At 44.0% G+C, this 24200-nt stretch overlaps 1 protein-coding gene across 1 annotated transcript in view; it reads right to left on the reverse strand.

Annotated features, from left to right (window-relative positions):
* Nucleotides 1–970: 970 nt before the first annotated feature.
* The window catches only part of LOC139163687 (somatomedin-B and thrombospondin type-1 domain-containing protein-like), a 28372-nt gene continuing 5142 nt past the window's right edge, over nucleotides 971–24200 (reverse strand). The window contains exons 2-5 of the mRNA XM_070744642.1: nucleotides 21458–21652; nucleotides 14004–14082; nucleotides 12281–12457; nucleotides 971–3303 (exon numbers count right to left, since the gene is read on the reverse strand). Of these exons, the coding sequence (XP_070600743.1) occupies nucleotides 3186–3303; nucleotides 12281–12457; nucleotides 14004–14082; nucleotides 21458–21652 (569 nt within the window). The 3' untranslated portion in view covers nucleotides 971–3185. The remainder of the gene's footprint in view (nucleotides 3304–12280; nucleotides 12458–14003; nucleotides 14083–21457; nucleotides 21653–24200) is intronic.

Consider the following 24200-nt stretch of genomic DNA (forward strand, 5'->3'; position numbering starts at 1 on the left):
CAGAAGTACCGTGGGCTGGTCCATTGCTGTTTCCAAGGCGGCCCTGTGGGCCAGATCTAAGTACCCCATGGGCCAAATCTGGCTCCTGGGCCTTGAGTTTGACACTTCTGATCTAATACTTCTCTGCAGTCTCCTGAGAAGGTTTCCTCACAGCTTTAACAAACCTTAGGTTCTGATTGGAATGAAGGCATGATAGTTGGGAATGTGAAGTTTGTTTTCCAATAATCACCTACTTTTTCCAACTTAGAACTATTAAGTTTGGATAGAATCTAAAATGAAAGGAACGACACTTTTAATCTTGCTCGTGTTGCTATGGTTACCCGTCAGCTTCTACAGCCAAATCACAGAAAAACTTTGGAGATTCATTTCATCTTTTCTCCTCGTCCAGTCTGGCTTCTCAAATCTGCCAATGCTGGGTTTGAAAATATAGTTCCTCTTAGAAGACAGGTGCAAGGACCAGTCAGTGATCATAATTTAATAAGGAAACCAAATTTATATTCAACTATTTTAGCAATCCCTGTTTGGATTCTAATTTTCCATTGAGGAGTAAATTACTGAAACATATAGTGGCTTCCACTTTTAAGCAGTATTGAAGATTCTGATCCTTTAGCTCTGTTTGTATCTGGTTTGCGTTTGGCAGATGGAATCAGCTCTGGTCACTCTGAAAAATTATTTATGTAGAATAAATCACGCCGCTCCACTACATTTCCTGCACTTCTCAGGCAATTTCAATCTAATCAACCACAGTGTCCTTCTGAACGATTATCTGGTTGAATTTGGAGGGCACAATATAGAGTACAGCAACAGCACTTACATTTATAAACTTCTTCGTAGTGATTTATAGCACTGTCTAAGCAATTTACAAAGTCAGCATATTGCCCCCAATAATCTGGGTCTTCATTTTACTGATCTTGGAGGGATGGAAGGCTGAGTCAATGCTACTCAAATATTACTAACAGAGCACATACAGTTGTCTATATAAAGCATTTAATAATTTTAAAAAAGAAATCAGGTTTGAAGTTTCTTAAACTCTTTAGTCTAATACTGTCATAATTTTGAACATGAATGGAAACTTCATTCAGGGACGTTTCTCTGTTTTGGAGCTCTTCAAGAGATACTGCAGCTATGGGTGATGACAACAACAAGGAACTAATTTTCATTAATTTTAAGCCCCTCTTACAAAGAACCAAAAAGATCTCAATATATTGTCCAACTTATTTGCAGCTAAATGCCTCATCTCTACCGTAGAGCATCCCCTTATGCCAATGAGTGAAAAGCCAAGCTAGTCCAGAGATATCTAAATTCTACCTTGATCAGACAAATCGGAAGATGCCTTATTTTCTTATTCCTCAAAATCAAAGGAAGACACAGGGAGGCATGGAAATACAAAACACAAGGATCCATTAAGCAAGAATGTCCACGACTGGGCTTCCCAGTGAAAGAAACTGTGACAAGGAAATGCATCTACAGATTAGTCATTTCTTGTAGGCAATTTTCCCAGTATAAATTGTCTCCCTAAAGCTGCCATTAAACTTCTAGGGGCCACATCAATCATTACTGTCCAAATACCAATATTTCTTTGGGCTTTTGTTTTGTGCAGAAACTTAAGGAAGGAGAACTGGTATGGCAAAGAATGAAAAACCAACCAGCATATTTTTCCAGTTTCACAAAAAATGAAGCATATAACTTAAAAAATACAGGAATAGCTCAGATTGTCAGCTCAGTTAAAATACATGCAATCTACAGCTTCCATATTTACAAAAGGCGTTAAAAATTCCAAGCATAGCTTGGCAGCAGACATGAAATCTAAAAACTTGCTTTTGGAAATACAGTGATACCTCTGCTTATGAACTTAATTCATTCCGTGACCAGGTTCTTAAGCAGAAAAGTTTGTAAGAAGCAATTTTTCCCATAGGAATCAATGTAAAAGCAAATAATGCGTGCGATTGGGGAAACTACAGGGAGAGTGGAGGCCTTTTCCTCCCAGATTCCTAGAGAAGCGCCACGGAGGCTTCTCCCTACCTTTTCTGGCCCTGTTTCCTCCCAGGAGATTCCTAGAGGCCCCACAGAGGCTTCTCCCCGCCTTTTCCAGCCCTGTTTCCTCCCAGGAGATTCCTAGAGGCCCCACGGAGGCTTCTCCCCACCTTTTCAGGCCCTGTTTCCTCCCAGGAGATTCCTAGAGGCCCCACAGAGGCTTCTCCCCGCCTTTTCCAGCCCTGTTTCCTGCCAGGAGATTCCTAAAAAGGCCCCAACGGAGGCTTCTCCCCACCTTTTCCGCCCCTGTTTCCTCCCAAGAGATTCCTAGAGGCCCCACAGAGGCTTCTCCCTGCCTTTTTCAGCCCTGTTTCCTCCCAGGAGATTCCTAAAGAGGCCCCACGGAGGCTTCTCCCTGCCTTTTCCAGTTACAGTTTTGGAGGCTCGGGTTTGTAAGTGGAAAATGGTTGTTGAGGAGAGGCAAAAAAAATCTTGAACACCCAGTTCTTATCTAGAAAAGTTCACAAGTAGAGGCGTTCTTAGGTAGAGGTACCACTGTGTAAGGGAAGGAGGTTCTTAGGAAGCGGAGTTCTATGATCAGTATCACATCAGTGCTTTATCTCTGCACATACAGAAACCATCCTGTACTAATTATGAGAAATGTTACCCAAATTCTCTAAGCTCAGCCTTTGACACAAGATTTAGTAGATTATAAAAGTCTGAAGGTGGACATAGAGCAGAAAGATTAGGTCACTTTTGCTCCTCTTTGACTGTCTCCAGCTTTCCTGCAGCTGCCTTAGGCAGATAAGCCTTGTTGAAATGGAAGAAGTGATAAAGTCAGAAAGAGAACTTGGTGAGCCATATGCGAACGTTAGCTCAGCTTGAAATATTTTAATTTTCAGAGGGAAGTGCTTTATGCACCTTGAGGGTGATCCAAATTGAGCCCTGGCAAGGTTATCCATCCGTATTCATCAGAGTCTGCCTTTAGATCAAAACCTTATAATCCTGGTTCTGTCTTAAGAGTGGTTCTTCTTTAAACCTTGCTGTTCAATATACTTTGAAATGTAAAATTTTGGGATTGAGAGGTAAGGGCTTTAGACATTGGAAGAATGTTGAAAGGTCCAGGTAGCAGGTTCCATCTTATTCCCTGAATTTCTGTAAATGAGGACTGCAGTAGTGATAAATTCAATGTTGGCGGGATGACATGAAAGTCAGATGAACAAGAAGCTGTGAACTGAAGGACAAGTGCAAATATCCCGCTGACGAACCCTCTTCCAGGTCCCTCGACATCTCGGATTCCCCACAGCCTGCCAGTACAGTAACTGGTTCCTGTAAAACAAAACAAAGCATAGGTTAGGGTTCCAGGTAACATCCAAACTTACATCAAAGTCCAAGTCAAGGCATTGCTTAAAATTCCAATTTAATTCTGGATCCATCCTGGCACCTCAACAGGGGAACCCGAATCTGAGCTTCCCATCCAGTGGAAAGTTCACATCCCTTGTCCCCCACCCACAAACTTGTCACATTGCCCATTCAGGTTGTGCTAGCATGGCAGCGTGGCAATTCCTTCTTCCGCTCCAGTAGTAGACATATGATGGCCTTGTATTTCTCAAAAGAATGCTTTGTGTCTGCATCCCTCATGAATTCACCCCCCCTCCCAAGTTCCCATAACCAACAGGCCTTCTACAGATAGTGTGACAAGCCGCTGATTTCCCCCAGCTTCTCTACCGGCTTGACAGGATGCCATGAAGTGGTATTTCCATTTCTTCAAGGACAGAAAGAAATTAATAGGGTTTATCACAAAGGTGCTTTTTCAAGAGGCAATTGGACTTTCTGGCTTTTCTTTGAAGACATTTCAATTCTCACCCATTCATTTCTCTTCAAGAACTGAGGAAGCTTCTTGGATGAGAAGCTAAATGTCTTTAAAGAAAAACCATAAAGTCCAGTTGCCTCTTGAAAAAGCACCTTTGGGATAACAGTGACCTAGTTGAATGAGAATCTCCATAGATATTTAGTAGGCTTGATGTTTGTCAACCTTGGCAACTTTAAGATGGGTGGACTTCAACTTCCAGAATTCCCCCACCAGCAGAGCTAGCTGGGGAATGCTGGGAGTTGAAGTCCACCCTTCTTAGAGCTGCCAAGGATGAGAAAACACTGGTGGACATCAGAGGTGGTATTCAGTTTGGACTGGTTCAGGCGGACTGATAGTAACGACCTGCAGGTGGGTCAGTCCCGACTCCCAGCCACCCGCCCCAGCACTATGCTGTCCTATTTAGGTAAGTAAGTAAGTAAGTAAGTAATTAATTAATTAATTAATTAATTAATTAATTAATTAGATTTGTATGCTGCCCCCTCCGAAGACTCGGGGCGGCTAACAACAATATAAAAAGACAATGTAAACAAATCTAATATTAAAAACAATCTAAAAAAAACCCCAATTTTAAAAAAACACTCATACATACAAACATACCATGTATAAATTCTATAAGCCTAGGGGGAAGGGAAATTTCAATGCCCCCATGCCTGACGACAGAGGTGGGTTTTAAGGAGCTTGCGAAAGGCAAAGAGGGTGGGGGCAACTCTGAAATCCAATAAATAAATAAATATCTGGGGGGAGCTGGTTCCAGAGGGTCGGGGCCGCCACAGAGAAGGCTCTTCTCCTGGGTCCCGCCAAACGACATTGCTTCGTCGATGGGACCCGGAGAAGACCAACTCTGTGGGACCTAACCGGTCGCTGGGATTCATGCGGCAGAAGGCGGTCCCGGAGATAATCTGGTCTGATGCCATGAAGGGCTTTATAGGTCATAACCAACACTTTGAATTGTGACCGGAAATTGATCGGCAACCAATGCAGACTGCGGAGTGTTTTAAAGCCGCGCGATACGTGCAAACCACACATGCGAGCAAAGCGCATGCGTGGAAGGCCATGTGCATGCACGGAAGGCACGCACATGAACAAAGTGTGTGAGAGCACACGCTCAGATTTGGGAACCAGTAGGGAAAGTAAGTGAATACCACCCCGGTGTACATGACTGTCTTTTCTTGAGTTAAGGATTCTCAATTTGTATTCCTAACGACAGAACCTTTTACGATCCAATTGCAGAAATATATGATGAAGAAATCTTGGATGTACAATTAATTTTTCTCTGACCCTACTTTATCAAGATAGTATGTGCAGACTAGCTTTTAATCTATTGCAAATCTGGACAGCAATACTGGCAGGTTATTCCTAGGCATTTCCTTCCTTCCTTCTTTCCCCAGCTATATGCACATGACCATCTGTTGCAAACCTGCATTCCATAACTCCCATGTCTTCCTGCAAATCCTAAGGAGCAGCTAATTTTTGCAAGCAAGAGGCACTGGCTTTTCTAATAATGCTTTTTTGCAAATGTCAGTAGTGCTTAATCAGGCCTGAAGCTTCCAGTAATATTTCATTTTTTTAAAAACTTATAAAGTTTACTCCCTCATTTTTAAAGGCTGCCTGTTTAACTACCCCCAAGATGCATAGTATACAAATTGATTGCAGCTTTTAGAATCTATTTCTTAAAGCCCATTATGTATTGAATAAATCGATAAGGCACAAAATGAACTTCGAGTTAATTTGTCCAAGGCACTAAAAATGTGAAGTATCTGTGTGATGCTGAATAGGTATTTATTTCTGTAAAGCATGGGTTTCTCCAAACTGGAGCTTTTTTGGCTCCAGTCCTATTCACATTCATCACCTACGTTTGTCATTAAAAAGGAAGAGGAAATCTCACAGCCATTCGATCCTTTCACAGAATTCTTTGAATGGATGAATGATCTTCAGAGTGCGTTCACCTCTCGCCCTCCATTCTAAAGATTTTTCTCAACTGTTCCATCTTCTCAAGTGATCATGGCAGACGGATCTTCCTGTCACCAGATCCCCTAGTAGATTTGATCAATGCCTCTAAGTCTATTTCAGGCGGGAGCAAGGAGAACAGGAATATTGACAGATGTCTCCAGTTGCACCCAACGAAGCCTCACGAGACATTCCAGACATGGCTCAGCTGATTCAACAAAACATTGCAGCCATACTCTCATGCGAAGTGAATTAGTTGACATCCCGAAGCCATGAAGTCGCCTTCATAATTGAGAATCTACTTCCCTGGGGTGAAACTGTAGGACTTCAACAGTATTACACTTGATTGGACTTAATCCCTGGATAGTTCAGTGGATTACAAGCTGGCTGAAGCATAGACATCAGAGAGTTATTGTTAATGGCGAGTATTCTGAGCAGAGACAGGTTATAAGCGGTGTGCCACAAGAGTCTGTTCTGGGTCCTATTCTTTTTTATATGTTTGTGAGTGACATAGGGGAAGGTTTGGTAGGGAAGGTTTGCCTATTTGCCGATGACTCTAAAGTGTGCAATAGGGTTGATATTCCTGGAGGGGTCTGTAATATGGTAAATGATTTAGCTTTACTAGATAAATGGTCAAAGCAATGGAAACTGCAGTTTAATGTTTCCAAATGTAAAATAATGCACTTGGGGAAAAGGAATCCTCAATCTGAGTATTGCATTGGCAGTTCTGTGTTAGCAAAAACTTCAGAAGAGAAGGATTTAGGGGTAGTGATTTCTGACAGTCTCAAAATGGGTGAGCAGTGTGGTCGGGCAGTAGGAAAAGCAAGTAGGATGCTTGGCTGCATAGCTAGAGGTATAACAAGCAGGAAGAGGGAGATTGTGATCCCCTTATATAGAGCGCTGGTGAGACCACATTTGGAATACTGTGTTCAGTTCTGGAGACCTCGCCTACAAAAAGATATTGACAAAATTGAACAGGTCCAAAGACGGGCTACAAGAATGGTGGAAGGTCTTAAGCATAAAACGTATCAGGAAAGACTTAATGATCTCAATCTGTATAGTTCTGGAGGACAGAAGGAAAAGGGGGGACATGATCGAAACATTTAAATATGTTAAAGGGTTAAATAAGGTTCAGGGGGGAAGTGTTTTTAATAGGAAAGTGGACACAAGAACAAGGGGACACAATCTGAAGTTAGTTGGGAGAAAGATCAAAAGCAACGTGAGAAAATATTATTTCACTGAAAGAGTAGTAGATCCTTGGAACAAACTTCCAGCAGACGTGGTTGGTAAATCCACAGTAACTGAATTTATACATGCCTGGGATAAACATATATCCATCCTAAGATAAAACACAGGAAATAATATAAGGGCAGACTAGATGGACCATGAAGTCTTTTTCTGCCGTCAGTCTTCTATGTTTCTATGTTTGTTTGTTTGTCTGTTTTCAGCAAGCAAAAGAAGATTAACATACCCAAACAGCAAAAAATTAATGAACCCTGAATGTTACTTTATCTCGTAGAAAAAAGAAATAAAAGCTTATGGGAATAATTGAGACATGCATAATCTGTGCCTCAATGTCTGCATCTGGGTGACTCAAAAACATGTGTGGCTTTTAGACACTCCAAAAACTGTACTGAAGTTAACTGGATAGTTATAAAAGCATTCAGTCTAACTTTCATTAATCGCATTTAATTTTTTTTTTGTCCTGACTTATTTGAAACATGGTCCCCAATAGGGTAATCTATGAACTTCAAAATAGCATATTCCTGATACAAAGGTTTTGATTTCAAGGAACAAAGGAAGTGTTCAAGCAGGAAGAGGAAGATTGTGATCCCCTTATATAGAGCGCTGGTGAGACCACATTTGGAATACAGTACTGTGTTCAGTTCTGGAGACCTCACCTACAAAAAGATATTGATAAAATTGAACGGGTCCAAAGACGGGCTACAAGAATGGTGGAAGGTCTTAAGCATAAAACGTATCAGGAAAGACTTAATGAACTCAATCTGTATAGTCTGGAGGACAGAAGGGAAAGGGGGGACATGATCGAAACATTGAAATATGTTAAAGGGTTAAATAAGGTTCAGGAGGGAAGTGTTTTTAATAGGAAAGTGAACACAAGAACAAGGGGACACAATCTGAAGTTAGTTGGGGGAAAGATCAAAAGCAACATGAGAAAATATTATTTTACTGAAAGAGTAGTAGATCCTTGGAACAAAATTCCAGCAGACGTGGTTGGTAAATCCACAGTAACTGAATTTAAACATGCCTGGGATAAACGTATATCCATTGTAAGATAAAATACAGGAAATAGTATAAGGGCAGACTAGATGGACCATGAGGTCTTTTTCTGCCATCAGTCTTCTATGTTTCTATGTTTCTATGTTTCTATGTGTGAGAAGAAAGAGGATATTCCAATCTTCCTCAATCACGGCACATTCCAGATATAGGTGGTTTCCAATTCCTAGAATTCCCAACCTGCACAGCCATTACTGAGAATTCAGGGAGTTGAAATTCACACACTGGGAGATACCTAGAGTAAGAAATATTAGTCCGCACTCTTCAGAGATTCCAGCTGCAAACAAAAGTACAAACAACAAAGAACATTAAACCATTAAATGGAATGAAGTAATTAATAATAATAATAATAATAATAATAATAATAATAATAATAATAATTTATTAGATTTGTATGCCGCCCCTCTCCGAAGACTCGGGGCGGCTCACAACAAGCGATAAAACAATATTGTACAGGCACAAATCTAATATTAAGAAAAAAACTAAAAACCCTATCAATTTAAAAAAACAAACAACACATACATACCAAACATAAATTATAATAAGCCTGGGGGAAAGGTGTCTCAAATCCCCCATGCCTGGCGGTATAGATGGGTCTTAAGTAGTTTACGGAAGACAAGGAGGGTGGGAGCAGTTCTAATCTCCGGGGGGAGTTGATTCCAGAGGGCCGGGGCCGCCACAGAGAAGGCTCTTCCCCTGGGGCCCGCCAGACGACATTGTTTGGTCGACGGGACCCGGAGAAGGCCGACTCTGTGGGACCTTATCGGCCGCTGGGATTCGTGCAGTAGTAGGCGGTTCCGGAGGTATTCTGGTCCAATGCCATGTAGGGCTTTAGAAATCTAAAGCCCTACATGGCATTCGATTTCTAAATTCAGAAATCTAAGGCTTCTCTTCAGATAATTAGAAGTTGAACGAGGTGGGAGAACTTAATTAAAAAACAGATAGGCATTTAATTTAGAAAGACTTATTCTCACATGAACTCTTAAATGATCCAAAACTGTTTTAAGATCAACATTTAGGCCAGTAGTGTTGCTGCCATAAAGTATCCCAAACTATAAAAAGACAAGAGCAGAAGAGGAGACAGAAGCAGAATTGTTCTAAGCCAGTGACGGCGAACCTATGGCATGGGTTCTACAGGTGGCACGCGGGGCCATATCTGCTGGCACGTGAACCATTGCCCTAGGTCAGCTCCATCATGCATGTGTGTGCTGGTTAGTTGATTTTTGGCTCATGCAGTGGCTCTGGGAGGGCGTTTTTGGCTTCCAGAGAGCTTCCAGAGGGATGGGGGAGGGCGTTTTTACCTCCCCCAGCTCCAGTGAAGCCTTTGGACCCTGGGGAGGGCAAAAAATGAGCCTATTGGGCCCATCAGAAGTTGGGAAACAGGCCATTTCCAGTCTCCAGAGGGCCTCTGGGGATGGGGGAAGCTGCTTTTGCCTTCCCCAAGTATTGGATTATGGGTGTGGGCACTCATGCATGCGCAATAGCATGCGCAGAAACTCTTTCGACACACGAGGGAAAAAAGATTTGTCATCATTGCTCTAAGCATTTAGGCACTTACAACATAGAAACATAGAAGACTGACGGCAGAAAAAGACCTCATGATCCATCTAGTCTGCCCTTATACTATTTTCTGTATTTTATCTTAGGATGGATATATGTTTATCCCAGCCAAGTTTAAATTCAGTTACTGTGGATTTATCAACCACATCTGCTGGACGTTTGTTCCAAGGATCTACTACTCTTTCAGTAAAATAATATTTTCTCATGTTGCTTTTGATCTTTCCCCCAACTAACTTCAGATTGTGTCCCCTTGTTCTTGTGTTCACTTTCCTATTAAAAACACTTCCCTCCTGGACCTTATTTAACCCTTTAACATATTTAAATGTTTCGATCATGTTCCCCCCCCCCCCCCCCGTCTTTGTTCTAAGCATTTAGGCATTTACATTTCTTTGTTTTAAGCATTTAGGCATTTACATTTCCTTGTTTTAAGCATTTAGGCATTTACATTTCTAAAGGCATCTGCTACTTAGAGGGCTCAGCGACTACAACCAATGTTTAGTATTTAGTATTTATTAAATTTATAAGTCGCCCTTCTCCAGTGGGCTCAGGCCAGCGCACAAAGATAAAAGCATAATACAATGTATAAAACCTCATAGATTAAAACATTCACCCTTCAATCATTCGTCATGAAAGCTACACCATAATATCAGCCATACATCAGTTCAGTTCAGAACAGTGTGTTGTTGCTCAATGACCCTAGGCCTGGTGGCAAAGCCATGTTTTTAAGGCCTTTCGGAAGTTGGGGGCGGTGCAGATCTCAGGGGGAAGTTGGTTCCAGAGGACCGGAGCTCCCACAGAGAAGGCTCTCCTCCATGGTCCCGCTAGCCAACATTGTTTGGTCTACAAGACTCAAAATTCAATTCAATTCAATTTATTAGATTTGTATGCTGCCCCTCTCCAAAGACTCGGGGCAGCTCACAACAATAATAAAAACAATATTCCAGCGAAAACAAATCTAATATTAAAAAGCACATAAAACCCTATCATATTTAAAAAAGCAAACAACATATACATACCCAAACATAAATATAAAAAAGCCTGGGGGAAAGGTGTCTCAATTCCCCCATGCCTGGCAGTATAGATGGCTCTTGAGTAATTTACGAAAGACAAGAAGTGTGGGGGCAGTTCTAATCTCTGGGGGGAGTTGATTCCAGAGGGCCGGGGCTGCCACAGAGAAGGCTTTGCCTGCCAAACGACATTGTTTAGTCGACGGGACCCGGAGAAGACCAACTCTGTGGGACCTTATAGGTCGCTGGGATTCGTGCGGTAGCAGGCGGTTCCGGAGGTACTCTGGTCCAATGCCATGCATGACTTTAAAGGTCATAACCAACACTTTGAATTGTGACCGGAAACTGATCGGCAGCCAATGCAGGCCACGGAGTGTTGCAGAAACGTGGGCGAATCTAGAAAGCCCCACGATGGCTCTCGCGGCCGCATTCTGCACGATCTGAGGCCAACCCTGTGGGATCTGATCCGTTGCTGGGACTTGTGAGGCAGAAGACTGTCCCGTTTGGTTTTTCTTCCCCCACATAATTCTATTAGGGAAGATCTCTAGGTATGGAGCTGCACGAATATAATAAGCAGGAATGTACAGAAACATATATGAAGGATCCATGGTTGGTCTAGGTGCTTAGTGGTGGGCAAAAGAATGGATCAGGGAAGGTGAGGGAGGTTATGGTTAGCATGGTGGAAGGGAATGGTAGCTGCATGGTAAGGCTGCCCAGGGCTTACTAGTAGAAATTGTGAGCTTCTGAGAGCCGTTTGGTCTTCTACATTCTACAACATTAATTTACCTCTGACAAAATCAGACAGGAAAAAATAAAGGAGAAGGAAAACTAGGACACTTATCATAGGACAAGTGGCTCAGATGCCAGATGGGAGATGGAAGCCCTGCAGTGGGCCAATCGAAATCTAGCAGTTCTTGGACAAACACACACTTCCCTTCTCCATGCAACGTAGAATGTCTGCCTAGGAGGTCTTCTTACAGGTACTTTCATGCCAGATGAAGATGGAGAGTCCGTTGTGAAAACATGTCCTCCATAAACTGGCACAAAGTTCTAATCTGTACATACTACACTCTGCATGCTGCACTGGTTGCCGATTGGTCTCTTGACACAATTAAAAGTGTTGGTTATGACCTATAAAGGCCTACATGGCATGGGACCAGATTACTTACGGGACTGTCTTCTGCCGCATACTTCCCAGCGGCCGGTTAGGTTACACAGAGTCGACTTTCTCCAGGTCCCATCAGTCAATGTCGCATGGCGAGGCCTGGGGAAGAGCCTTCTCTGTGGCTGCCCCAGCCCTTTGGAATGAGCTCCCTGCAGAGATTCATACTGCCCCCTCTCTCCCTGTCTTCCGTAAAGCTTTGAAGACTCACCTCTGCCAGCAGGCTGGGGGGAATTGAAACTTGCCCCACCCAATATATGATTGTAGGATGTATGAATCTGTTAGTTTAGTTCTAACTGTGTGTTTTTTAGAACGTTATTTTATGTAGATTTCTAATATGTTCTAAGCCGCTCTGAGTCTCAGGAGAAGAGCGGCATAGAAATCAAATGAATGAATGAACGAACGAACAAACGAATAAATAAATTTCACCACTAAGCAAAAGACGTAATTGATTCTTACTTCTTAGCTCCGCTCCCATCCCCAGAGCAGTGTAGACTCTTCTGATCGAGGGCTGGATGTTGACACTCCACACACACTGTGTGTCCTTCACTGAGATACTTCATCCAATGAGTGTAGGAACTGTTCCCATGAAGGCAGCCTTTTGTGATGGCCATGAGCTGGAACTCAACGCAATACCTGTTGTGGTAAAGATCAAAGAAGTGGCAATTTGGAAGCTAGAATGCTTCTTCCTCTCACCCAGCTAACTTTGCCGGGGCTCTGAAGTTAAGCAAGATTAGGTTTATTTTATTTATTTATTGGATTTGTATGCCGCCCCTCTCCACAGACTCGGGGCAGCTAACAACAGGAATAAAACAGCATATAATAATAATCCAATACTAAAACAGTTAAAAAAAACCTTATTATAAAACCAAACATACGTACAGACATACCATGCATAAAATTGTAAAGGCCTAGGGGGAAAGAGTATCTCAATTCCCCCATGCCTGGCGGCAGAGGTGGGTTTTAAGCAGCTTACGAAAGGCAAGGAGGGTGGGGGCAATTCTAATCTCTGGGGGGAGTTGGTTCCAGAGGGCCAGGGCCACCACAGAGAAGGCTCTTCCCCTGGGTTCTGCCAAGCGACATTATTTAGTTGACGGGACTCGGAGAAGACCCACTCTGTGGGACCTAACTGGTCGCTGGGATTCGTGCAGCAGAAGGCGGTCCCTGAGATAATCTGGTCCGGTGCCATGAAGGGCTTTATAGGTCATAGCCAACACTTTGAATTGCGACCGGAAACTGATCGGCAACCAATGCAGACTGCGGTGTTGGTGTAACACGGGCATATTTGGAAAAGCCCATGATAGCTCTCACAGCTGCATTCTGCACGATCTAGGTTGTTAACCGTTTGAGGAGATAAAACCAGGGAATTGTAGGATTGAAGAGTAGACTAGGAATTGGGGGTGGGTGGATATTCCCCCAAAAGAGATCAGCAGAACAGATTTGTGGTGTTGTCCAAAAAACCCCCTACGTGGACATGTTCATGAGATTACCCAGAATATATTTAGCTTTGTCCTCTTCCAGTTACTGATGAACATGTTAGGAGAAACAAGCACCGCTGGCTGGAGAATTTTGGGAGTTGAAGTCCACAAGTCTTAAAGCTGCCAAGTTTGAAGACCTCTGCAAAGTCTCTCTCAGTATGACGATTGTCAACTACAGTACAGTGTTCCCTCGATTTCCGCGGGGGATGCGTTCCGAGACCGCCCGCGAAAGTCGAATTTCCGCGAAGTAGAGATGCGGAAGTAAATACACCATTTTTGGCTATGGACAGTATCACAAGCCTTCCCTTAACACTTTAAACCCCTAAATTACCATTTCCCATTCCCTTAACAACCATTTACTCACCATTATTACTGGTACTCGCCATTGAATAAGACACTTAGTGATCCTGATAATTATAAACATAATTATTTATTAACAATAATTATTTTTTTTGTTATTTATTTGCAAAAATTATTAGTTTGGCGATGACATAGGACGTCATTGGGTGGGAAAAACCGTGGTATAGGAAAAAACCGCGAAGTATTTTTTAATTAACATTTTTTGAAAAACCGTGGTGTTGGCTATTTGCGAAGTTCAAACCCGCGAAAATCGAGGGAACACTGTACTATTATTCACCATGCAGTTCAATGCAAGTAAAGGAAGCAAAACAAATATATTTTTAACACCACAGTATAGAACTTACCCGACTCTTTCTCTCCCGCTGAGCACAGCACGCTTTCTCCTTGCTTTCCCATAGCCTCCGGTGGTTATTAATGCTGGGACTGATTACATAAAGAGGAAAAGGGGGAAAAACCCACAACGACCACAGTCAGTGAAAACTGCACCCTCAAACTCATTTAACATCAGCAGAATAATGAAGGCTGGAAGTCTCATAAGAGTTTAATGACTTCTTGTTGTTTGCAAGTGGGAAACCAAAGAGACATTTCCTCCCACAATTCCAGATCACAAATTCATCAACTGCAGAATTGGGAAATCTTCATCTTGTTTTCTTTCTTGTTGGAACTGGCCTACTTATTCTCATTTTAGTTAGAAGGAAGGGAGGGATTTTAATAATCCACCCTAGTTCAGTAAGACATATAACCCATTTGAATTGATCTGCTGCAATTATTTTGAATTGATCTGCTGCAATTATTTTGAATTGATCTGCTGCAATTATTTTGAATTGATCTGCTGCAATTATTTTGAATTGATCTGCTGCAATTATTTTGAATTGATCTGCTGCAATTATTTTAAATTGTCCTGTTTTTTAGATTGTTCCATATTTATTATGCTGTGATCTGCCCTGAGTCCCTAGGGAGTTGGGCAGCACAGAAATGGAATTAAATAAGTAAGTAAGTAAGTAAGTAAGTAAGTAAGTAAGTAAGTAAGTAAGTAAGTAAGTAAGTAAATAAATAAATAAATAAATAAATAAATAAATAAATAAATCACCATAAATTTTATTTGGGGGTTTTAAAAATTATTTATTTATATTTAATTGGATTTGTATGCTGCCCCTCTCTGAGGACTCGGGGCGGCTCACAGCATATACAGTAGACATAACAATACAATAAATCCAATTAATACAATTTTTAAATTTTTAAAAAATTCTGTTTTTTGGTTTTGGGTTTTTTTAAGGAAAAAATAGCTCACCTTAATAACTAATTAACCTTTTTTTAACACAGATGTAAAAAAAAACAATTTTTATTGTTTCTCATTTAGCCATGCCTATTTGGACCAGCTAAGGGACAGCACTGCTTTCACTTGGACCAAATTCTTCAGTAAGAAACTCATTTGTTCTTCCTGAGCTAGAAAGGAATGGATACTGCCGATATAGAGGTACAACTGCCTATCTATTTGTTGCAGTGATGGTGAACCTATGGCAGTGTTTTTCAACCAGTGTGCCGTGGCACACTAGTGTGCCGCGAGACATGGTCAGGTGTGCCGCGAAGCTCAGAGAGAAAGAAACCAAGAGAGAGAGAAAGAGAACAAGAGAAAGAAAGAGAGAACAAGAGAGAGAGAGAAAGAGCGAGAGAAAGAAAGGGAGGGAAGGAGAGAGAGAGAAAGACATAGAGGGACGTAGAGAGGGAGAGAAAGAGAGCAAAAAAGAGAGGAAGGAAGGAAGAGAAAGAAAGGGGGATGGAGAGAGAAAGAAAGAGGAAGGAAAGGAGAGAAAGAGGGAGGGAGAAAGAAATAGAGCAAAGGGGAGGGAGAGAGAGAGAGATAATTTTTTGTCCAAACTTTTTTTAGCCCCCACCCCCCCGCTCAATGTGCCCCAGGGTTTCGTAAATGTAAAAAATGTGCCGCGGCTCAAAAAAGGTTGAAAATCACTGACCTATGGCACACAAGTCACAGGTGGCACGCGGAGTCATATCTGAGGGCATGTGAGGCATTGCCCTATGCTAGCTCCAGCTGGTTTTCGGCCTTCTTTTCAGCCATTTTCACCATCCTCAGGCTTCAGGGGTCCAGAGGCTTCAGTGAGGTCAATGACATGTATGGGGGGGGAGGGTGTACACGTGGAGGAAGTGGGAGGGATTGTGTGCATGCACAGGGGAGGGCATGGGTATGGGCATGCATGCAAATGCTAAAGTGCACACACCTTTTCAGCACCGGAGCCAAAAAAAGGTTTGCCATTACTGTCCTAGGGGATCTCCGTATTCACTGACACTTTAGATGCCCATGCAAGGTTTCATAGCTGCCTTGACACAAGTATTTCCATATGCCTGAGATGAGGAACCTGTTCTCCTCTCCAGTTGTTGCAGAACTATAATTCCCAACAGCCTTGAGCTGCAAAGACAAATCTGTGGTTCATGTAACCATATCTCAGTGGTTCTCAATCTTTCTAATGCCACAACCCCTTTAATACAGTTCCTCGTGTTGTGGTGACCCCCCCCCCCAACCATAGGTCTAGCACCAATTCTCCCAACAGAGCTTTAAGCTGATTGGCAGGAAGGTTAGAGGGACACCCCCACTGTAGACGCCTGATTGGTCGGATTGTAAAAATATGTTCCAAGGCGCCAGAACAGAAACTTTAATTCCTAACACCATGGGAAATTTGTCTTTTCCCATAGTCTTAGGCGACCCCTGTGAAACAGTCATTCCACCCCCAAGGGGATCCCGACCTCCAGGTTGAGAACCACTGCCATATCTGAAGAGGCTTCCTTCTCCTGAGCCTATGCCATTAACCCAACATATCTTGCATAAAATACTATCAATGTCGTAAATCAGATAGGCAGTAACCTTCTCCCGCCGCAAGAATTGTGGATCTGTTAAACTGGTTTATCCCTGTAGAGTTTTATGGGTCCCAATTGACTCCACAAAAATTGAGAACTCTAAAGTCTAGCCTATTATTTGGTCCATCAAAGAACTGGAAGTGATAAAATAAATAGGATGAAGTTCAAACACAGATGGAAATGATGTTGTCAGGCCTGGAAGCCATCTTTTACCTTTTTGTATTCAGGCCTGCCACATTTTCTATTGTGGGAAAATGGGATAGGGGATTATATGGAGTAGGTGATATGTCCAGGGTGTCCAGGGGGAAAGCATTTTGAAATTACCTGATGTTTCTCTGTAACTTGCGATCTAGTTAAGGCGCGGTCGTAGATGACATCATACCAAATGGCTAAGCCGTGGAGAAATATCGGTAGCTGAAGAAGCAAGTTGTTGCCACACTTATGCTCATTTTTGCTTGACTCTGCCAGGCAGCGCAATCCATTTCTTTTAAACATGATTTGTCCCTGACTTTTAAACATTTTAATACAGTTTGGTTTTTTTCCACTGATTTATTCCGTTTTTTTCACGAGTTTCCTGATAATTCTGATATTTCCCGAACCGCCAATTTCCCTGATAATTCCCTGATTTCCCTGTTTTCCATGTTTGCTGGACACCCTGTGTGTAGTAGTCTAAATAACATTCTTTCCAGAAAGTCAAGGCTGTTGTGCCCTGTAACTGCAATGAAGTGACCGGGAGGCATCTTCAGTTTTGGATGGTGCCTGATTGGATCGTGTGATGGACATGTGAGTGCTGGGCAGGGACTTGACCTTTCGTTTGGGTGGAGAAAACCCGGAAGCTTTCAGATTCTGGTTTTCCCAAATGTTGCCAACATGGCATCTCTAACAAATTGGAACTTTGAGGAATTTCTAGCCTTGGAGTTATATTTTGTTGTGGGTGTTTATTGGAACATTGACAAATGCTTCATTATGATCATTACAACCAAATAGGCATAAGGGTGCAATACCATTCCTACTTTGGTTAATTAATTCATGTCAATATAACAGCCATAGCTTTCTCAGCATACCTTCTAAAATGCTAGAACAGATCATAAAAATATGTATGAGTTGGAATGTTCTATCAATCATCTAGTCCAACCCTCCTCTTCACACTAGAATGCAATGAATCAACTTTGGCAGGTAATCATTTCACCTCCTTGAAAACTTACAATGGGGAAAAACCAGGGCTGCTCTAGATAAATCATTCCACTGCTTAACAGCTCTCACCATTAATAAATTATTTCTGATAGTCAGCCAGTATCTCCTTTCAATTCATTTTTTTTGTCCTTGTCCTATTCTTGGTTTCTGTGGAGGTCTGCTCACTCTTGCATGAATAACCTTTTAAGATACTTAGTGCAGAGCAACAATTTCACTATTCCCAGCAACTCTTGATCAGTGTTCCCTCTAATTTTTGGCAGCAGCCATCTCGATCACCGGAACATAGAAACTTTAATAAAACCACTTAGCTTTCGTTAGCGTGCTGCTAACTTCGTCAGAGTATTAAAATGCCATGGGGGATAATGGGGGGGAAAAAGTAATACCGAACACCTCCGAAGTATTGCCTCATAACTCCACCTCCTCCCTTGGGGAGGGAAAGAGGCAACAGACACGAGTAAAAGCGGTAGATCCCCCTTTAGCCAGCATGAGCAAGCCCACAATTAGGCTTGCCGCAGAGGGGAGGGAAGGGTGTGGCCCTATGACGCGGGCAATGAGCAGACTGAATAATGCTTTATAAAGGTGATTGTCTCCCATGGCATTTTTAATACTCTGACGAAGTTAGCAGCACGCTAACGAAAGCTAAGTGGTTTTATTAAAGTTTCTATGTTCCGGTGATCGAGATGGCTGCTGCCTCATCATTCACATATATATATATATATATATATATATATATATATATATATATATATATATATATATACATACATACATACATACATACATACATACATACATACATACACACACACACACACACACACACACATATATAATATATATATATATATATATATATATATATATATATATATATATATATATATATGTTTTTAGCTGAAATATATATATATATCTCCCTTCTATTTTATTGAAATTAATAATAAAACAAAACCAAAATCTATTACTATTAAAACTAAAACAACCAGCAAAAACAAAAACAAAACTATTAATAAATCTATGCTTTAAAATCCACTTAAATAGTTGAGCTAGTTTCAAACTAGATTTTGATTTTCTTGCTCCCATTCTTTTCTATCTGTTTCTGTCTCTTTTCCTCTCTTCCTCCCTCCCTCTCTTTCCCCCTTTTCTTCTTTCTCTCTCCCTCCCCCCTCCATCCCTCTCACTCTTTCCCTCTTTCTCATCCTTCTTTCCTATTTCTCCATCCCTCTCTTTCCTTCTTTCTCTCTTCCTTCCTCTCTTTTTTCTCTCCGTCTTACTCTCTTCTTATTTTTCCTGCCCTGCAACACCACTCACTCGCACAAATATGTTTTTTGGGGCCAGAAGCACAGGGGCTTCCTGGGAAACTTTCCTTTTTCCCTGGGACCCGGAGAAGGCGGCCGTCGGATTTGGGGTGAAAAGGCTCGGAGGCAAGAGCCCTGCCATCACCCCGAGCAATTCGCGTAACGAAGTAGACTGCTGAGGCACCGGGCAGTACCCATGGGAAGGTTGGGGGAATTGCGACAGGGCGGCGGCCGGGCTTGGGCGGTGGGGGAACCGTGGTAGGCTGGTGACTGGTTCTGGATGGCGGCGAGCGGGCCGCGGCAAGCTGGAGAAGCCGCGGCGGCGCGGGAAGCCGCAGTAGGCTGGCAGCCAGGTCTCAGTAGCGGCAGGCGGGCCGCGGCAAGCCAGGAAAGCCGCGGCGGCATGGGAAGCCGCGGTAGGCTGCCGGCTGGGTCTGGGCGGGCCGCGGCAAGTCAGGGAAGCCGCGGTAAGCCGGCAGCCGGGTCTCGGCAGCGGCGGGCGGGCCGCGGGAAGCCAGGAAAGCCGCGGGAAGCCGAGCAAACCGCGGCGGCGCGGGAAGCCGCGGTAGGCTGGTGGCTGGGTCTGGGTGGCGGCGGGCGGGCCGTGGCAAGCCGGGGAAGCCACGGTAAGCTGGCAGCCGGGTCTCGGCAGCGGCCGGCGGGCTGCGGCAAGCCAGGGAAGCCACGGCAAGCCGCGGTAGGCTGCTGGCCGGGTCTGGGCGGCCGCGGGCGGGCCGCGGCAAGCCAGGGAAGCCGCGGGAAGCTGGCAGCCGGGTCTCGGCAGCGGCCGGCGGGCCGCAGGAAGCCAGGAAAGCCGCGGGAAGCCGGGCAAGCCGCGGCGGCGTGGGAAGCCGCGGTAGGCTGGTGGCCGGGTCTGGGCGGCGGCGGGTGGGCCATGGCAAGCCGGGGAAGCCGCGGTAGGCCGGCGGCCGGGTCTCGGCAGCGGCCGGCGGGCCGCGGCAAGCCAGGGAAGCCGGGGAAGCCGCGGCGGCGTGGGAAGCCGCAGTAGGCTGGCGGCCGGGTCTGGGCGGCGGCGGGCGGGCCGGGGCAAGCCGGGGAAGCCGCGGTAGGCCGGCAGCCTGGCCCAGGGCCCCCGGTAATCACCCCCCACCCTCGTTCTCACCCCCACCCCATGGATGCTTAGAAGGCTTGGCAGCAGACCCAGGGACCCCCAACGCTTTTCTTACCTTACCGGGCCAGCAGCTAAACAACCATTTGGCTGCGGGGGGGGGGGTGTACGCGGAGAACGTCTGGGATTTAAGGGGCGGGGAAGAAAGCGGGCCTATAATTGGCCCCTTTCTTTCCCGCCTTTACTTGAAGGAACTGTTGCTGCAAACTGTTGTTTACAGCGCAGCGGCAGTTCCTTTAATTTCAAATTCCGGCGCAGCGATCGGTCCTGTGCGCTGGAATTTGAAATTCCCGGGCTGGGGGTTAAAAACCTCTGCGCTATAGCGCACTGCGCAGCTTAGAGGGAACTATGCTCTTGATTAGATTCTGCCAGATTTGTTCCTAAGCTTGGTAGGAACGGATCCATTTTCCTGGAGATTCTTTTGTACCTGGTCATAGGGGCCTTTCACAATAATTATGTTATATACTCCAGATGTTGATTTTTGCAGGGCTAATCCCAAAGGCAGTTGCTCTTTACTGGAAACTAAAGGCTAAAATGAGAGAAAAATTATATTTAATATTGGTTTTTTATGTACTTGGGAAAGTCCTGCAATAACATCATGGGAGGTAAGTTCAAACTAAAGTACCGTATTTTTCGGAGTATAAGATGCACTGGAGTATAAGACACACCTTAGTTTTGGGGAGGAAAATATGGGGGAAATCTACCTATCAGGTATTCATCTGGCTAGTGTCTTCAGTCTGGTCAGTTTCAGCACATTATTTTACTTCCTGGTTAGGGCTGACAAAACCTTTTGCAGAGGAGTAGCAATGAAAACAAGCCTGCAAAGACTTATGCTTGGGGGAAAAAAATATTTTGGAGGAATTAGGAATGAAAAAAAAAAATCCTGCAAGCTGGGAAGATTGTTAGCACCTTCTTAGGGCTAGGGGGAAAAACTTTGAAAAAGCTAAATTTGGAGTATAAAACACACCCAAATTTTCAGCCACTTTAAGGCAGAAAAGGTGTGTCTTATACTCTGAAAAATACGACAATTATAGAGTGGGAAATCATAGCACTGACTGAGTTCATGTCACGTAAGAACCCAAATCTACCTATCCCCTCTTCCTTATTCTTTCACAGAAATGGCTCATGTAACATCCAGCTGTTATTTGAAACAGTCTCTGTGCTTAGCGGAATCAGATCCATCTCTCAAACGGACTTTTAATATTATGCAATATAAAAATGATGACCTTAATAAATATCCCAAACAGATTTCCACTATTGTTAAAGGCGCTTAAAGGAGGATTTGAAATGCCTTTCTCCCACTTACGAATGGAGTCCTTGCACAATGTTCCTTGCTGAGTCCAATACTCCAAACAGCCAGCCTTCTCTTCAAGAGCAGGGCAGGCTTGTCCACCGTTTCTGGGCTCCTGGATCACATGTCTCCTTCGGAGGCGGTAGGCCGCTTTGCAGCGTTCGGCACACCCAGTCCATTCACTCCAGTCAGAGACCAGGCAGGAAGCCTCTGCAGAAAGAATAAGATGTTACTCCTAAAAGCTGAAATCCATTCTATGCGGTATCAGGTGAACATCCCAGAACAGGTGTGTCAAACTCAAGGCATTTAGGCTGAATCCAGCCCACGAGGTGCCCTGGAAACCGCAAAGGACTGGCCCGCAATGCCTCTGCCAGCAAAACGGAGCTTGGGAGGCTGCGACAGCCTCCTGCAACCTTCTGCCAGTGAAAACGGAGCTCGGGAGGTTCAGAGTTCTGTTTTCACTGACAGAGGGTTGCAGGAGGCCATTGTAGACTCCCAAGCTCCACTTGGGCTACCACAGGCGCTCCCGACCCAAGTGATGTTGAGCTGGCCATGCCTACTTGGCTCCCCAAGCCAAAACGCAGCCCTGATGTGTCCGTCAATGAAATCGAGTTTGACACATCTGTCCCAGAATTAGAATGGAGTACAACTCATTTAACAACTGCCTTGTTTTGCCACAATGATTCTGGTCATGACCACAGATGATCACAATTATTAGACAGTTAGAACAATTACTGAGTGGAACAAGTTGCCTCCAGAAGTTGTAAATGCTCCAACACTGGAAGTTTTTAAGAAGAGACTGGATAACCATTTGTCTGAAAAGCCTATAGAGCAGTGCTGGCAAAACTTTTCAACACAGAGTGCCAAAACAGGAACGTGCACACACACTCAACTTATCAGCACGCACATGTGCGCCAGGGAGCTGCTCTTCCAGTTTCTGGTGCTCCTGCGTGTATGAAGACCAGCTGGCCAATGCAAGCCCAAAAGAGCAATGGACGATGGTGGCATGCCAGGAGAGATGGGTCTGTGTGCCACTTCCGGCACGCGTGCCATAGGTTCGCCATCACAACTCTAGGGTTTCCTGCCTAAGCAGAGGGTTGGAATATAAGACCTCCGAGGTCCCTTCCAACTCTTATTATTCTACATTTTATATTCTATATCAGTGGCATGTGAAACCATATCTGCTGGCACATGTGCCCTTGCCCTAGCTCAGCTCCAACGCGCATGCATGTGCCAGCCAGCTGATTTTTGGCTCCACAGAGGCTGTAGGAGGCCGTTTTTGGCTTCCAGAGAACCTCCAGGGGGATGGGGGAGGACGTTTTTACCCTCCCCCAGCTCTAGGGAAGCCTTTGGACCCTGAGTTGGACGAAACACAAGCCTACTGGGCCCACCAGAAGTTGGGAAACAGGCTGTTTCCAGCCTCCAGGGAGCCTCTGAAGGGCAGGGGAAGCTGTTTTCGCCCTCCACAGGCATTAAATTATGGGTGTGGGCACTCATGCACGTGCGATAGTGCGCACCCACGCTGTTTTGGCACTTGAGGAAAAAAAGGTTCGCCATCACTCTTCTACATCAAGGACTGCCTGTTATATAGATAATATTTTAAAAGCAAGATTTAGTTTACATATTGAGATGATACACTGAACTGCAATCAAAACATCCACAAGTTATAAAGACTTTCTAAATGTCTTTCTTCTGCTAATTTTCTAACTGAATGTAAGTAGTTTCATTTACAGGGGGAATATTCATCAATGTGATTTTCTAGCTACAAGATGAAGAACTGCAGTCTATGTTTACCTACATACTGATTACATTTATATCCCATCTTTTCTGAGTTCAAAACAATGCACCTCCCTCCGATTTACCCCTGCAACCTTCATGTGAATAGGTGAAGCTGAAGCATAACAATAGGCCCAATGCCATCTAGCCAGCTGCAAGTTTTTTTTTAATTCTGCATTTTCAAATTCAACATTCAAAAATGGATTCGCTTATTGAAACTCTCCAAGACACAAAGTGGTTTTATTTATTAATTTCTCTCTCTCTCTCTCTCTCTCTTCGATTTTTATGCCGCCCTTCTCCTTAGACTCAGGGCGGCTTACAACATGTTAGCAATAGCACTTTTTAACAGAGCCAGGCTATTGCCCCCACAATCTGGGTCCTCATTTTACCCACCTCGGAAGGATGGAAGGCTGAGTCAACCTTGAGCCGGTGATGAGATTTGAACCGCTGACCTTCAGATCTACAGTCAGCTTCAGTGGCCTGCAAAAAGTTTATCCCACCTTCCACGCAGAAGCTCAAAGCTTCACACACAGCCCTTCCTCCTATCTTCTACGCTACATCAACTTTGTGTGAGGCTGACAGAGTTGTTGTTGTTGTTAGTGCGTATCTCCCTTTGCTGCAGGGTCAGCCTGTTTTGTGCTCACCTAATTCAGCAAAGCGTATCAGTACATGATGCTAAAAGGGTTTTGATTTTCAGCTAGCTTGTTTCAGAGCCCAATACTAATTACAGCAAAGAGGAAAGTAACTGGACTAGAGTCATCAGCTGGCTTTTGTGGTTAGGAATTAAACTAGAACTTCAATCTCCTGGTTCCTTCCCTGACATCTTAGACTCCATTTCACTAGCTCTGATAACCCAGCCAACTGTGGCTGTCAATAAATCTTGCAGTGCAATAAACCACGGCTGTGCTTGCATCTACTGTATTCGGTTCCTGTGTTGTATAAAGGAAGCGTCTTCTGAGTTTCCCTGCTGAACCCAAAGTAA

The sequence above is a fragment of the Erythrolamprus reginae genome, chromosome 3 (assembly GCF_031021105.1).
Source record: "Erythrolamprus reginae isolate rEryReg1 chromosome 3, rEryReg1.hap1, whole genome shotgun sequence".
Classification (NCBI taxonomy): domain Eukaryota; kingdom Metazoa; phylum Chordata; class Lepidosauria; order Squamata; family Dipsadidae; genus Erythrolamprus; species Erythrolamprus reginae.